The following is a 16,560-nucleotide window of genomic DNA, read 5'->3' on the forward strand; positions in this document are numbered from 1 at the left end:
CGGAAAGTAGAGGGCAGAGGTCACTCTCTGTTACCACTCTTCAGGAGCTATTGATCCTGGTTTTATGACAGTGTGTCTCACTGGCATGACACTGGATGGACAATGAGCCCCACAATCCACTCATTTCTGCACGCTTAGTACTGGGATTTCAAGCCAGTGCCATCATGCTTGGCTTTCTTATGTCATTTCTAGGAATTAAACTCAGATCCTGATGATTGTGTCGCCAGCATTGTACAGACCGAGTCATCTCTGTGGCTCTAAAATTAATTTTCTCATATTCCTATAGAAATACAATGTTTCATCAAAATATCTTTATTTGTATACTGGCATGAAAAGTTAGGTCTCTGCTGTGCACTTTCAATGTATGTACAAAGAAAATCTGTCATGAAGAGATGTGATGTTACCATCAACTGCAAGATAATATTTCATCAAAACTCAACCAGTTACAAAATAGAGGATTGTATTTCTACCCTCATCCTGAGTAAGTTTAGTTGACTTAAAAGAAGACCATTACAAAAGAACAAACTATCTTTCTTGATGCTTAAGAATAGGAATATATCTTCATTCAAGTGAGTGACCCACTTAAGGTGAAGAGACTCTGAGACCTGTTGGACCTTGGCATCTTTCTCCTCCTTCCAACTCTGACATACCCACTTTACCGGTGCTTCATGGCCACTAAAAACAGAACAGAAGTGACTGAATTTGTGTTGTTGGGCTTATCCAGCAGGTCAGAGATGCAGCCAGTTATTTTTGGAATTGTCCTCGTCATGTACCTGATGGCAGTTATGGGCAATACCCTACTAGTACTTGTTGCTTGCTCAGACCCCAAGCTTCAGACCCCCATGTATTTCCTTCTCAGCCAACTTTCCTTGATTGACATATCTCTAACAACCGTCACGGTTCCTCAGATGCTGGTGCACACCCTGTCTGTGGATAGAAGCATTTCCTATAACCGCTGTATGATACAGCTGTTCTTCTTTATGGCAGTGGGCAGCATGGAAGGCCACTTACTGGCTGCCATGGCTTATGACCGCTATGTTGCCATCTGTGACCCTTTAAGATACTCTGCCATTGTCAGTCATAACCTCTGTCTGCGAATAACATTGACCTCATGGGTTGTGGTCAGCCTTAACAGTCTCCTGTACAGTTTGCTGGTCACTCGTTTAACCTTCTGTGGCAACCAGGTCACTCACTTCTTCTGTGACATCACTCCTCTGCTGAAGCTCTCCTGCACTCGACCAGTGGTCAATGAAATATTAATCTTCACTGAGGGTGTAGCTGTGGTGGTCAGTCCCTTCTTCTTCATTTTGGGATCCTATGTCTGCATAGGTGTTGCTATAGCCCGCATGCATTCAGTTGCTGCCCTGAGCAAAGCTCTGTCCACCTGTGGTTCTCACATTTTGGTTGTGTTGCTCTTGTACGGTTCTGTGATTCGCATGTACCTCAAGCCATCCTCTAGTTATCATTTAGACCAGGATCGCCAAGTTGCCATCTTCTACACAGTAGTCACTCCTATGTTAAATCCACTAATCTACAGCCTCAGGAACCAGGAATTTAAAGGAGCTCTTCGGAGACTTTTTAGGAAACTTTGCATCAGAGGAAGCTTCCAGCCTGACTCTCAGGCAAACAAAGAATGCCAACACATGTCCTGAGAAGCAAGTGTTAGTCTGAAAATACTGTTCTCTTATTAGTGTCTATGAATCATATATCTGTGAAATAATTTTTGCTATTAACACCCTCTTGGTTAAATTTGAAAAGAAGCAGATCTATGAATAAACCATTTTTAGTCCCTTTGACTGACTGAGATTCTTATAACAGTGTTATATTGTAGGTACTTTCAAATTACTGAACCCTTTTTAAAATTGATTTTTATTGATCTCTACATTTTTATTTGCTCCCCTCCCTGCCTCTTCCCTCGCCTTCAACCCTCTCTCAAGATCCCCAAGCTTCCAATTTGCTCAGGAGATCTTGTCTTTTTCTACTTCCCATGTAGATTAGATCTATGTATGTCTCTCTTAGGGTCCTCATTGTTGTCTAGGTTCTCTGGGATTGTGAATTGTGGGCTGGTTTTCTTTGCTTCATGTTTTAAAACCACTTATGAGTGAGTACATGTGATAATTTGAAGCAACCTAAATGCCTCTTGACCAAAGAATGCATAAGGAATTGTGGTACATTTACACAATGGAATACTACACAGCAGAAAAAATAACGACATCTTGAATTTTGCAAGCAACTGTATGGATCTAGAAATCATCATTTTGAATGAGGTAACACAGACCCAGAAAGACAATGATCATATGTACTCAGTCATAAATTACTAAACCTTCGAGTATATAAGATTCAACCCAGAGATTGCATCATCAATATGGTAGCAAATCAATATAACCATGCAGAACTTGATCATTTTTTATAACCATGTATTTCATACTGTCTTCCAGAGTGAAGTCAACATGAGTAACAACACTGTTGTGTGGAAAATTAAAATTAAAATAAATCACTGAGTAACTCTCCTTAACCATAATACATTTATAGCCTCTCAACTCAACAACGTTTTAACAGATAATAAGTTCAACGTTTATCATTTAAATTTTTCCGATTTTGTCTTCAACTGTTCTTTGTCTGTGTTAATTTTGTGATCTGTATTAGATAGACATGAGGTGATGATTTATAGATGATTGACTACATAATTTTTTGTTATTTTTTCATTTTATCATCTCTTTATTTTACATTCCAACCACTGGACTACATAATTTTTGAAGTGGATGAAAAAGTTTTATGTGGAAATAGAAATATCAAAGGCAACATATAGATGATATTTTAAACTGTGGGACTGAATCAAAACTTACCAAAACGTGAGTATAGAAAATAAGAGCAATATTAACTACAAGCTAAGATGGATACGGTGAGAAAGATGTAAAGGTCGTGTCAAAACAAGCATTGATGGAGAGGTGGCTGTCTGAGGAGGAAACAGCTGTTTGTTATGTTAGCATCTTATAAAACAACATTTGCCAAATGGAGCAATTATTTTTCTCTCAAATGTAGTTGAAAGACCACTGATGAGAATAGAAGTCATTAAACTTTCCAAGATGTGGACTATTAACAAGCATCATTAAAGGTTAGGGAAAAAATTTCACTTATAATAATTTCATAATAATGTTGTAAGAGAGGAAGTAAAGGTTGTGATTATTGACATTTTGTAAGCATTTGGGTTTTCTTTTTAGATAGACCAAAAGTTTTGTGTAACATGGGCTTAGAGAGAGCCTCTTATAATTTAAGATTGTTGTACAGAGTAGAGGGTGAATACATATACATATACATACATATACATATGTATGTATATGTATATATTTCACCAAGCTGTATTACCCTATAATGTGGACAATGCCTCTCCTAAACAGAAGTGTCTATTAAGTAAAATCCCAGAGCTAGGTACGAGATGCCTCTTTTCCAGTTCAAGCATTACAGGCTATTGTTACTGATTTTGTTCATCCACCAGAACTTGGTGGTAAGACCTTATTGCTGAAGATATCTTATGCTTGAGTCATAGAAAATGGAGAAATCAAGCTGTTTTTTTTAACCTGAAAGCTTCATCCCTATAACTAACATTCTTAGTGGCAGAAGGTGCTATGTTTCTGAGGGAGAAAGGGCAGCAATAGTTTTGCTCTGTTGTCAAGTTTTATGTCACTTGACACCAACTAGAATCATCAGAGAGGATGGATCCTCAGTTGAGAAAGTAGCCCCATAAATATGGGCCGTAGGCAAGCATGGAGGGCATTGTCTTAATTACTGAATGGCTGAGAAGGGCTAACCCACTGGGAGTGCTGCTACCCTGGGCTAATCTGAATAAAAACAGGCTGAGAAAACCAAGAGGAGCAAACCAGTAAACAGCAATCCTCCATGGGCTCTTCATCAGATCCTGTTTACAGGTTCCTGCCTTGCCTGAGTTGCTATACTGACTTACTCAATGATGAATAGTGATGATGAAGAATAAACCAAATAAACCCTTTCCTCCCCAAGTTGCATTTGATTATGGTATATCTTCACAATAATAGTAACTTTGACTACTTTGAGATTTACCCAATTGTTAACTGTGTGAGCTAAAAGGAGAACTGACTTGGAAAGATATGCCCACTGGTGCAAAAGTGACACAAATGTTACAGGAATAACTTTCTGCTTAATTTTTTAGACTCACACCACAAGCCAGAATTCATTCCTAGTGCTGTTAATTGGGCCAATAATTCGTGGCTGAGTAGTTCATAGACTCCAAAAAATAGCACCTTGTCATTATTCAGCTAAATAGGCATATTATTAAACTGTCACCTAAGTACTTGTTTTTATGTTCAAAGATTGCTGCAGCTTTTAGCCCGCATCAGAGGAGCTTCTTTATGCAGTAGATGACAATTACCATAGAGACACAGAATTGGTCAACATGCAGAGAAAAAGACATTGGGGAGTGTTGAGCTTGATATCACTTCCCTCTCCATCAGGTTCAAAGATTTTCAAGGGAGAGGTGACAGAAAGACTTTTACAGCCAGAAGTAGTAGATGGCTACTGGGTCAAGAAGGAGTTGGAGTGGGGTTTAGAGACAGATTTGACCAAAGCACATTTTATACATACATTAAATTCTCAAATAATAAACAAAGACTACATCTAAGGAACACCAAGTTCTTGGTATACAGTAAGAGCAGAGTGAATGTAAGTTAATAGAATTCTATTTTTTATTGAAACATTTATAGATGTACAAAATATATCTTAAGCATATTTTCCCCCAACTCCATCTTTTCATCTTCCCCTGACCATCTCCGTAATATACCACTTTTTTTTTAAAAAAAATATAACCTACTGAATACAGCTGATCCTATCAGTATATAAAGGGCTATGAGATTACCCTCTAGGACAAGGGGAACCTCTTAGTGACCACTTCTCAAAAATAACTCTCCTGTAGCTACCATTTCCAGCAATAGTTCCATAGCTAGGGGTGGAGCTTAGGGAACTCTCTGACTCTAGACTGGAATTTTTAAGTTTTACTTAATGAATGTAAGTATTTTACTTGCATGCATGTCACATCTATAAAGTGACTATGGAAACCAGAAGAGGACATAATGACTCTGATTTTATAGACTGTGGTTAGTCATCATACTGGGAACTGAACTTGGGTCCTCTGAAAAAGCAGCTCATACACTTGACCAATGAGCCATCTCTCCAGTCCTCTTGTTAGAATTTTTAACTGGCTTGATCCCATGTGGTTCTTGTAGGGCCCTGTCTCCCCTTACTCCTTGAGGTGCAAATTCCAAGGACTATTTTGGCTAACCAGCTAAGCTTCCTGCTAGTTTCTGTTATCTCTGCTATAGCCTGGTGATTCAGCCTAGGGCTTTGTTTTATCTTTGGTGTGGCAATTTCCCACCTGCCCGGGAGAGTTCCCACAGGCGCCAGTTTCTCTCTCCACTTGGCCATCTGTCTGCCGCTGCTCTCCACCCCCTGCCTGAGAAGATACCCACATGGCGCCAGTTCCCCTGGCCCTCCTGGCTGGGAGGAAGTTCCCTTACTGGGGCCAACGTATATTAGCCTTACATTCTGCTAAATAAAGTGGCATTCAGCTCTTGACGAATGACCCAGGTCTCTTTGTGTGTGTGTGTCTTTTGTTTAATCCCCAGGCCCTTGCCCCAAGCTCGTGACCGGTATGGAAGGCTCGCAAACCGTACCAGGTGAGGGTGACACAGAACCGGGTGGTGGTTCACACAAATGGAGGCCCTGCTGTGATATGAAGTGGCTACACTCGTCTGTGGAACCCACCTGCGAGTTTTTGAGAGGTAAGGATACCTGAGGGGTCGCCCTCGGAAGGCTGGTCAGCGGTACAAGGTGAGGGTGTATTGGAATTCTGGGGTGCAAGTATCTCTGTTCTTGTTGAGAACCGAGAGGCCGGTTACAGGCCAATTGAGAGTGTTAAATAAGTAAGTAAAAAATAGACACCGATATTAGTATAAGACAGCACAAGAGTTTCTTAAGACAGTTTCCCTTTGTGTAAGGTAGTTAATTGCCTAATTTTTTTGAGAGAGTTTAATCCCTGGCGTCTACAGGCAGGGAGCTTGTATATTACTAAGGGAGCAGGCTAGCGCCCAGCGGGATTGGTTGGGTCAGGCCAGGGTGAGCAGAGGCCGGCAGGCTGGATTGGGGTAGGCCTGGGCCGCCCCTTTGTGTGGCTGTGCTGATGCGTCCCATACGCCGGACTCCGGCAGGCTGTGCGACTGCAGCTGGCAACTCGAGGGGTCTCGGGGACCCAACGGCAGCGAGGGCCAGGCATTGGCGGTACAGGCAGAAACGACGCGGAGCGCCGCAGTGCATTGGGCCGGGCAAAAGTGCCTGCCATGGGCGGGTGGGCGCACCAAGTTGCGCAGAGGCGGAGCCACGGGTGTGCTCAAAATTCGACCTCACCCATAATCCACCGCCTTGGCCAAGAAAGGCACTGCTTACTAAATGGATAGAAAAGGTAAAAAAAAATGACTTTTGGCCCAAAAATCACTAAGTTACCACTAAGATTGAGTAGCCACAAGCTCACCGTAGCCAGTTAATCTAACTCCCCTGCGGGTAAAAGACAAACAGGGACAAGAGTAAATGCGGAGAGCAAATTTAACCTCACACAGTCCATAGTACGGAGGAGAGGATTCAAAAATTCTCCTAATTTTATGATTTACAAGTTAAAATAAAAGGAGAGTTAAAGATCCGCCTGCCAGAGCTCAGGAGGCCGTCTGCAGATGGAGTGGACCTGTGTCCTGCCCCCGGCCATGCAGCACAGCTTCAACTAAAAAAAAAGGGAGGGGGGGTCAGGTTTAAATCAAGGTAGCCTCTGAGATAAACAGGTTAAAAATTCTTCTTTTCCATTTCTAAACACTTCCAGCAACAATGGAGGAGTTTCTCTTAAGTATAAGTTGTGAGCAATATTTTTGATCTTGGTCATGTAACAGAAATAAGATGGAGTCTCAAGAGTTATTTTGATTTACATTTCTTCAATGGTTAAGGATGCTATATTTGAACATTTTTAAAATGTCCTTCAGTCATTTTAAGTTCATTTATTGAGAGTTTTCAGTTTAGGTCTGTTGCATATATTTTTATTTGATTAATTGTTCTTTGGAGGACTAATTTCTGGAGTCCTTATATTTTTTAAAGAGATCAATGACTGTTAGAATTTTCAAATTCTATAGCCTTGTATGTCTTGTTGACTGTCCTGTGCTATACGAAAGCTTCTCAGTTCTAAAGATCCTATTAATTATTTCTCTAATTTTGGCAGGAAGCTATTTGCCCCCATAAAAATGACAATTTAAATAATTCTATCCAGTTGCGTGAGTGCTCACATACTGGATCAGATAATTGTTTTCTGCCCCTGGAAAAGGTCCAGGCAGAGCTGATTCTAGGAGATGCTTTGAGGTTGGCTATTCAGCCCAATTCAAAGGCCTGCTGCGGTGTCGCAGGCCAATAGGATTTACTCTTTGGATCAGAGACCTACAGGTCTCTGTAAGTTCAAGATCAGCCTACTCCAGTACTGGCTGTATTCAATTTTAACCTAAGTTTTTTATTACTCTTAAATATTAACCTGGGAGAAGAGTTTGTTTATGCCTCTCCTAGAGATCCAGTCCATTTGGATACTACTGTGCTGCACATCTGTCCAGAAGCCTGAGGACAAAGCCTCTGCTGTGGAGCTGTCTGATCTGATTGCTGCGGAGCTGGCGGATTCCTGAAAAGCAATCCAATGCCTGGACTTCATCCTCCCCCAGCTCCCTACCCTTAATCTATCAGTCATTGCTGTATTGTTGTTGCTGTACAATTGCTGTACTACTGGATTTTCCCCTATCCTGTCAGTTGTTTCTGCTAAGCACTGTGGGTACCTTCAAGCAGGTTGTAAAATGCCATGGTCATTCGAATTGAGCTAAATTCACAATTGGATACTGCAGTTAATCTTTACAGATTGGATATGGTTTTTGACCTCTGCTGGTCACAGCAAAGGATTTTTACTGTTTTTCATGGGCCCTGGAATACAAAATTTACTAATTGGCTATCATTTATTCTAGTTAGCTTTCCAGGGACCTTACACCAGTGCTAATTGCGACCTTACTTAAAGGTGCTCTATTCTGAGCAGACTTTTCAGGATTGTACTATGCACAATCTCCTTTGGGAATGTTTATATACGCTGGAGTGTAACCTTCATGATCTCATGAAGCTGGAGTCAGGACTACTCAGGTCAAATCCTTTTGGCATTCGCCTCAAAATATCTTTCAGCATAAATCTGGCTAAACTCAATGATGTTGATTGGTGAAGCCTCTGACGGGTAAGATCTATGGCAGACTTTCCCCAACCTAAGACAGGATTGTGTTGGACCTGAACACCCATCCAGAGATGGGTAAGGGGTCAGGTCTGATGCCATGCCATCCAAGCCAGGCCCTAGTCATCATATTTTATATAAAAGGGGGACATGTGAGGGCCTGTATTCCCTGTTCCTCGAGGCCAAAGCACAGGATGCAAGAAATGTTTACACTAACCAGTTAAGCTTCCTGCTAAGTTCCATGCTTGCTTCGCTACAGCCTGGTATAATAGCCTAGGGCTCTGTATCACTTTAAAATGGTAATTTCTCAACCTGCCTGGAAGAGCCCAGGCGCCAAGGCCCATCTTACCTGTCTGACACTGCCTTGCACCCTCGACCACCTGCCTGTGGAGAAGCTCTCACAGGCACCAGTTTCCTCAGACCCCTCTGGGTGGGAGGAGTTTTTCTTTACTGGAGTCAAAAGTATTTAACCCTGGATTAAGTTGAATAAATAGAGCATTCTCTTCTTGAGGATGACTTGAAACACTGTCTGTGTTGTGTCTGTCTGTGTTTCAACCCCTAGGTCAATATAGAACTCGTGGGAGGTGGGTGGTGATGCTGACCCTATGGTGTGGAGCGACCCCCACAGAAAGTGAAGAAGGGGAGTGCATGGGGCCAAAGGGAACAGAGATAGAATCAAGATGGCTAGAGGAGGGGAGGGGCTTCAAGGAAGTGGGCTTGTCTTGTCTCTTAAAGTGACGAACAATCATAACATTCCCATCTCTTTTTTATAATAAAAAGTGGTAGATTAGACACTACAGTTTGACGGAATTGTGGTGGCAGATTCTCAAGACTGCTTCCGGCTTATTTGTGGGCATCGTCTTTGTTGGGGGGAACCTGAGAAAGCTGGATGCTGGCCACATCCTGGCAAAGCTGATCTCTTTGCTCCTATCCAGTGTTTGTGGCATGGAAATGTCTGTTGTCTCTTATACCTGTTTAAGGTATTGGCAGAACAAAGAACAAAGTTAAATTAAGGAAAAAAAAATTTTTAGGACCAGGGAATTGAGGGGGATGTATCTGACCTGCTTAGGGTGGACCCTTTAATTAAGCTCCCTGGAACTCACAAGAATTCCTTGGGTTTGTGACAAAGATAACTTGATATAGGGAGTCATCGTGGGGTTAGGGAGAAACCTGGTACTTGGGGAATTCCTAGTACTGTACAAGGATGATCCCAGCTAAGATTCATAGCAATAGTAGAAAGGGTGCTTGCACTGGCTCTCCCCTGTGATCAGAATAGTGACTACTCTAATTGGCATCATAGAACCTACATCCAGTAGATGGAAGCAGGTACAGTGACCCACAGTCAAGCACTGGGCTGAGTTGTCAGAATTCAGTTGAAGAGAGAGAGAGAGGAGAGATCATAAGAGCAAGAGGTATGAAGACTGTGATTGGGAAAACCACAGAGACAGCTGACCTGAGCTAGTGGAAGCTCAAGGATTCTAGACTGACAGTTGGGGAGCCTTCATGGGACCAAACTAGTCTCTCTGAATGTGAGAAATGATTATGAGGCTTGATCTGTTCGGGAGGCCCTGGCAATGTGACCAGGACCTATTCCAGGTGCATGAACTGGCTTTTTGGAGCCCATTCCCCATGGTGGGATACGTTACTCAATCTTGACTCAGAAGGAAGTGTCTTGGTCCTGCTTCAACTTTGTGTGCCAGACTTCGTTGACTCCCCAAGAGGAGTGGACAGGGGTTGGGACTGGGGAAGGTGGGGATGGGAGAAGGAGAAAGAGGGGGGAACTAGGGTTGCTGTGTAAAATGAGAAAAAATTGTTTTAAATAAAAAAGTGGAAAAATTATGGGTGGTGTAAAAAATGGTACTTTTAGTTCTGGGCACCTATTCAATTTTGATCCCCATAAATATTATGTCCTTCCCATGTTAAAGTAGTTAACCCACTTTATCTGTCTCATAGGGACTTACAAAAAATACAAACACCAATATTGCTCTCATAGTATCCCTGGCAGTTAGGAAATGTGAAAGTGACCAATTCTTGAACAAACCCATGTACCATCACAGTTTGAATTAGAGGTAGTGTTATAAAGCACATGTGAATAGATCTGGCAATATTTAGTTTTCCAACAATCATTGTTGGTTTTGATGAAGCATAAATCTTCTCACTGGGAAGTCCAGAGATTACAGCAATGTTTTCAGGGTATGTTTAACTATTTGGATTTGGATTACATGGTCTTTCATATTTTTGTCTTTTTTTTTTAAGAATCTGATACCTGGACCTTGAGAATTTTTTTGGCTCTATATAGCCTGTTTATAAACCAATTTCTCCACAAATTAGTCAGAATCACTTTATGGACACATAGAATCACAACTCTTTATTTAACCTCAGACCTGTGGATCATCCTCAATTGCAGTGAAACCCATGCTAGTGTTTTACACAAAGTACGTGGTGGTAGTTTTTTGTACTTCAGACTTAAGAAATACTTTGTGACATTATCTGATGAGAAAATTATGGATATTTATTCAATTTAGATTATTCTAAAGCATTTGAAGTTGAAGCTAGGATCTTGTACATTCTTTATAAGTGTCCTACTGCTGACTTCCACTCCAGTCCTCCTTTTACTTATTTTAACACAGGGTCTAACTAAGCTGCTAAGGATAAGGATATCTCAGGCATATCTTGAATGTATAGTCCTAACTCAGCCTTTCTGGGATATTCTAAAGGAATCAGATTTGTGAAGGACAAAATGATTTTCCTAGTATAATAGTTAAGACTCAGTTTGAGGTTTGAGCCAGAGAGAGGGCTTATAGTCTTTTTACCCATTTACTGAAGGCTTTCTTGACATCTCCATTCCTTAGGCTGTAGATAAAGGGGTTTAACATAGGAGTCACCACTGTGTACATGACTGTTACAATGCGACCTTTAGTCACCGAATAGCTGGAAAGGGGCCGGAAATAGATCCATGTGAGGGTGCCATAGAATATGGTCACCACGGTGAGGTGGGAACCACAGGTAGAAAAGGCTTTCCACCTTCCGTTGGCAGAGGGGATCTGGAGTACAGCCGAGATGATGAAGGCATAGGAGGCAATGATGATGACCAGAGCACCATTGATGACTATTATTCCTTCTGTATGAATCATCAAGGTGTTGAGTCGGGTGCTGGTGCAGGAGATTTTCATCAGGGGATAGAGGTCACAGAAGAAGTGGGGGATCCTGTTATCTGCACAAAAGATCAGTTGACCCATAAGTAAGGTGTGCAGCAGGGCATGAAGGTGGGAAAGGACATGGCACAGAACCACCATCTGTATGCACAGCCTTCTTGTCAGTATTGTGGGGTAGCGGAGAGGGAGGCAGATGGCAATGTACCTGTCATAGGCCATCACAGCCAGGAGGAAGTTTTCCATGGCTGCAAAGCAAATAAAGAAATAAGTTTGGGCTAAACAGCCCATGTAAGAAATGGTTTTTGTAGAGGAGAAAATGTTCTCTAGCATCTTGGGAACTGTGGTAGAGGTGAAGGAGATGTCTGTCAAGGCCAGGTTACTGAGGAAGACATACATGGGTGTATGAAGGTGAGGAGCAGAGACAATGAGTGCAAAAATGAAAAAGTTGCCAGAAATGTTGATTATATACATGAGTAGAAAGAGAAGGAAGAGAGGAATCTGCTCATCCGGGTGAGTAGAGATGCCCAAGAGGATGAAGTGTGACACACCGGTCCAGCTGCTGTTGTCCATCTGCCGCCACAAGAATGGAAAGGATCATTTACATTCCCTGGGAAATATGAGCAAGCTGCCGAGGACCCCTCATTGCTGCACCCCAGCACAAAATACACATGGTACTGATAAAAGGACTGAGTTCTTAATGGTTTTTCCTTATCTTTAACATCATCACTGTCACCACAGCTAACATTTTCAGAGCATCTTCCTTGAATCAGGAACTTCAATACATTATCATATTTGAATATTATAGTTATCTTATGAAAAGATCATCATCATTATTATGTGTTTTTACAAATTAAAAGGCATAGAAAATTAAAGCTCATAAAGGGCACATTTCAATTTATATCCCCTGTTTATCAGGATCCAAAGGTCATGCTGATAAGCACTATATGGTATGAATCTCCAAACTAAAGAAAGCCAAGCCACCATATTCATGGCAGTAGCCTTATGGATGGGCTACACATCTGAGGAACCTGCCTCCTGAAGGGAATGCCAGAGTTCATGTAATTTATCAGTTCTCACTCTTGAAGTTGTGTACAGGGGCAAGACCACTCAAATAGCACAAATTGATTTATAAGAATGAATTTCCATCTTCATAATTCCATATGTCACTTCTCTAAATGACTTCTCTTCAGTTGGTATTACGCTTTATCCTGACTCATATCTAACAAAAGAAAGACTGATGCTAACTTTACATACTTACTTGAGTAGTAAATAATACTAAATTTTGAATGCATAGACTAGGCTTTTAAAAAAAGTACATGGTTCCATTAGATGTCTTGGTATAGGTTTTTCTTATAGCCTGTCATACATGTTCCATCAGGTAATTCAACCAAACATAGAAAACATTTTTGAAAATATTTTCCAAGAAGGAAAATGTAAGATTCTGCTGCATGAGGAATACTACAAATCCACAGAAATGAGATGATACATAGGCTGTGAATTAAATATTACAAGCAATCCTGAGACAATTTAAGGTGTGTGAGGATGCACAGAACCTCTGTAAAAATATTATTCCATTTTATATCAAAATATTATGGTATTCTATAGATGCTGGAAACAATGGACAATTCCATCTGTTTATTATTTAAAAATTTATGATATACTATTATTAGAAATTAATGTTTTATACAGATCAAACACAGATGAAAATCTGTGATTCCAAATAGTTGAAGCTAATAATATATAATTTGTTACTAATAATTGCTACTAATAACTCAATTCAGATGAATTTTTTCTCATTATTTCTAAAAAAATTAAGTTCACAGAAACATAAAATAATTTTAATTTTATACCTTTCATGGTAGGATGTAAAATAGGTAATTATAAAGGATTTCTACTCAAAAGGTAATTATAATGAGATAAAATGTATATGGAGAAGAATGAAAGCACATTTTTAAACAGAAAAGCACTAAAACTCACAGTTTCTGATAATGAACTTGTTCTTTCAAGTAAAGATGCTTGGTGATCAGAGCAACCCTGTGGCATAAGCATTATCCCTGTATATCAATGAAGATGTTGAAGTTCACAGAGTTCTGTAATTCTGTGATGTAAGCATTACCCCTATGTATAACTGAAGATGTTGAATCTCACAGAGTTGTGTAACATGTTCAGAGACGCAGATTAGTAAGTGGTGGAACTAAAATTTCAGTTCAATTGCATCTGATCACAAAGCCTATATTTCTGAGTACTGATACTATTCCCTCACTTAAACTTTCCCTCTTAACTCCTATTTCTACTTCTCCTTTGCTTTTGCATTGTGCTGTCTTATATATTAGCTAGAAAAGTGCCCATTCGCATATATATGTATAATATTCCTTAAAAAATGCTGGCGTGACCCTGGCAGGCTCGCAGAGCAGCCGCTAGTTCAGCAAGGACAGCTATGGGTCCCTGCAAGATCCCCAGGGGCCATGTGAGCAGGCGGTGAGCTCACAGAGCAGGCAGGAGCATGCGTGTCCTGGGCAGGTGGGCAGGCTGGTCCTGCCATGCGGCCAGGAGAGCATGCGGCAGATAAAAGGCTTACAAGACATAGTAAATAGACATAAAGCTGAACACTTATTACTTAAAAGAGAAAGAAAGACAGGGACAGAGAGAAAGAGAGAGAGAGATGGGAAACAGATGTGCACACGCCAAGAGAGAGAAAAGAAAGAGGCCAAGATGGCGATGAGAGGTCAGAAGTCCCTGGGAGTGGGCGTGGCTTGTCCCTTAAAGGGACCAGAGACCAAAAGGAATAACAATGTATATATTCATATATATGATTGTATATATGTATATATATGTATATAATATATATCTGAGTGCACATACATATGTTTAAGCTTTATTATAAAGCTAAAGACTATATATTCGTTTCTGATGTTTTTAAAGAATTAACTTTTATTGATTCTTTGAGGTTTTCACATCATGCATCCCAATTCGTATATCTCCCCATCTCCCTGATCCGCCTTTGTCCTTACAACCTCCCCCCATGAAACAAAACAAAATTTAAAGAAAAAAATCAAAAATAAAAAAAAACCCAAACAAAAAGCAAACAAACACGAGAAGAAAGAAAAAAAGAGTAGAAAAGAAAGACAGGAAAAGAAGAAAAAGAACTTCCTCGTGGAGTCTGTGGTGAGGTTCTACCCTTCAGTCCTTTGATCTTCATTTGCAGGAATTCCTTGAGAGGAATCATTGGTCTTGTTCCAGGCCTCTTCTGCTGTGGCTGCATAGACAATGGGCTCTCACCTGACTGCCCCGGGATTTCCTGCAGTTGTTTGTGTCCTGGAGATCCTGGAGTTCTGGCTTTGTAGTTTCTTACCCTTCTCCTGTTCTAACTGTTCATAGATGAGGTAGATGTTGGGAAGGGCCCACTTAGAGCCCCAGTCCTGCGCCTTGGTGTCAGCTGGACTGGTCAGAATGCTGACTTTCCCGCATTGTCACCACACCCTACCCCCGGGTCCAGTACTGCCTTGAGCCACTGCAGCCTGTTCTCAGAGATCGGGACCAGCTTTTCTGCTCTCAGGCCCACAAATCCGGCACACAAGTCTGGCTCACATTCACACCCAGGGCCAGCTCTACTGTCCTGCCCAGGAAGTGCAGAGCTCTCCCTCTCTTCCAGTTGCTGTAGAGAGGACATACCTGGGGGATGGTGGGAAGGGGGGTTCAGATTTCCTGTTCTCATGCCTTCAGGGCTGGCTGCAGAGTCTGCTCTCCTCTGTACAGCCGCTGGTGAGGGGCAGGACTAGTTCTTTCAGTCTTGTGACCCCAGGGTTCTCTTGCCTGTCAGAGACAGGTAGCAAGGGATGGGGGGTAGGGGAGGGCATCTTTCCTTTATGGCTCCAGTGAAGGGAAAAGGGGCGGGATCAGCTCTCCTGCTCTCAAGCCCTCAGGGTGGGCTCATCTGCTTCTCTGCCAACTGGGTCAGTTCTAGTGTGGTGCCCAGGCTCTTTGGAGTGCTGTCCTAATGAGGAACAAGGCTAGTTTTCCAACTATATCAGAGCCAGCCAGCTCTCTTACCGCCTTGAGTAGCTCATCTTTCCCTCACCCTTGACACCACGTGGTTGGAGGAGGGGTAACCTGTTTGCTTTTTTGTTTGTTTGTTTGTTTTTTCGAGACAGGGGTTTCTCTAGCTTTGGAGCCTGTCCTGGAACTAGCTCTTGTAGACCAGGCTGACCTCAAACTCACAGAGATTCACCTGCCTCTGCTTCCCTGAGTCCATCACCACCCAGTTCTGCTTCTGCTTTTAAATTCATGCTACTGAGGATGAGAGCTCTGAGTTATGTTCCATAAGATCATATTGAGTGGGATGGGAGGCAGGTAGCAGGGACGAATGTGGCTGAGGAGGAGGGAAGCCAAGAATCTTGCTTTTAAATGGGGTGTAGATAAACAAACAGCGGCATAGCTTGTAAGGATCAAATCCAGGATTTGTTCCCACATCTGTCAGGAAAATATTCTGGGACCTGAGGAAAAGCACCCATTTTCCTTGAGGAGATGGAGGTAATGCCTATTTGCAGTAAGAAGCTTACAATGAGAAGCTGTCTATTATCCCCATAAGGTCTTCCTGTCACAGAACTGATTTGCATTACTTCTGCCACTTCAACCACAACTACCCTTTGAAAATAGAGCAGGCATTTGCATAACATAAGGAACCCTGTTCTCTCTCTGAGTTTCCCTGTCTCATGGCTAAGAAGCAGGAGTGCCAGGAAAGGGCTAGGCTGGTTGCTAAAGAGAAATCAATATGGACAGCCATGCAAGTAAAACTTCTGGATTGCTCAATCCAATTTTCATGTAGACATCTCCTCAAATCATCGAAGCTTTCTGGAATTTTTAAAAGCTATTTTCTGACTTTGGGAAAATTTCTGTGGAAAGTCTTAGCTATGTAAATTGTCTGCTCTCTCTTGAGGGTAGGTTTTCCTGAGGCAAGCACAGGAAGCCAGCAGCACAGATAAAAATAATGGAGGAAAGTCAGAAAAAGAAGGGAGATAGGACAGTAAAAAAGGAGACTTAACAGTACTTACTCTTATACAAATGTTCAATCCTTATGGTCTTTGCTGAGGA

The 16,560-nt window shown here is 41.6% G+C and overlaps 2 protein-coding genes across 2 annotated transcripts; one reads left to right on the forward strand and one right to left on the reverse strand.

Moving 5' to 3' along the window:
• The first annotated feature begins 668 nt into the window (after nucleotides 1-668).
• Nucleotides 669-1,652, forward strand: LOC125396806 (olfactory receptor 1f45-like). The gene has a single exon (XM_048428836.3). The coding sequence runs from the start codon at nucleotides 669-671 to the stop codon at nucleotides 1,650-1,652; it is 984 nt and encodes a 327-aa protein (XP_048284793.3).
• A 9,460-nt stretch (nucleotides 1,653-11,112) lies between these two features.
• Nucleotides 11,113-12,039, reverse strand: Or1q1 (olfactory receptor family 1 subfamily Q member 1). The gene has a single exon (XM_048428819.2). The coding sequence runs from the start codon at nucleotides 12,037-12,039 to the stop codon at nucleotides 11,113-11,115; it is 927 nt and encodes a 308-aa protein (XP_048284776.1).
• Between the last annotated feature and the right edge of the window lie 4,521 nt (nucleotides 12,040-16,560).

This window comes from Myodes glareolus, chromosome 21 (genome assembly GCF_982192425.1).
Source record: "Myodes glareolus chromosome 21, mMyoGla1.1, whole genome shotgun sequence".
NCBI lineage: Eukaryota > Metazoa > Chordata > Mammalia > Rodentia > Cricetidae > Myodes > Myodes glareolus.

Coding starts and splice junctions, on each gene's coding strand:
- LOC125396806 (XM_048428836.3), top strand. CDS start 669: ATGGCCACTAAAAACAGAACAGAAGTGACTGAATTTGTGTTGTTGGGC.
- Or1q1 (XM_048428819.2), bottom strand. CDS start 12,039: ATGGACAACAGCAGCTGGACCGGTGTGTCACACTTCATCCTCTTGGGC.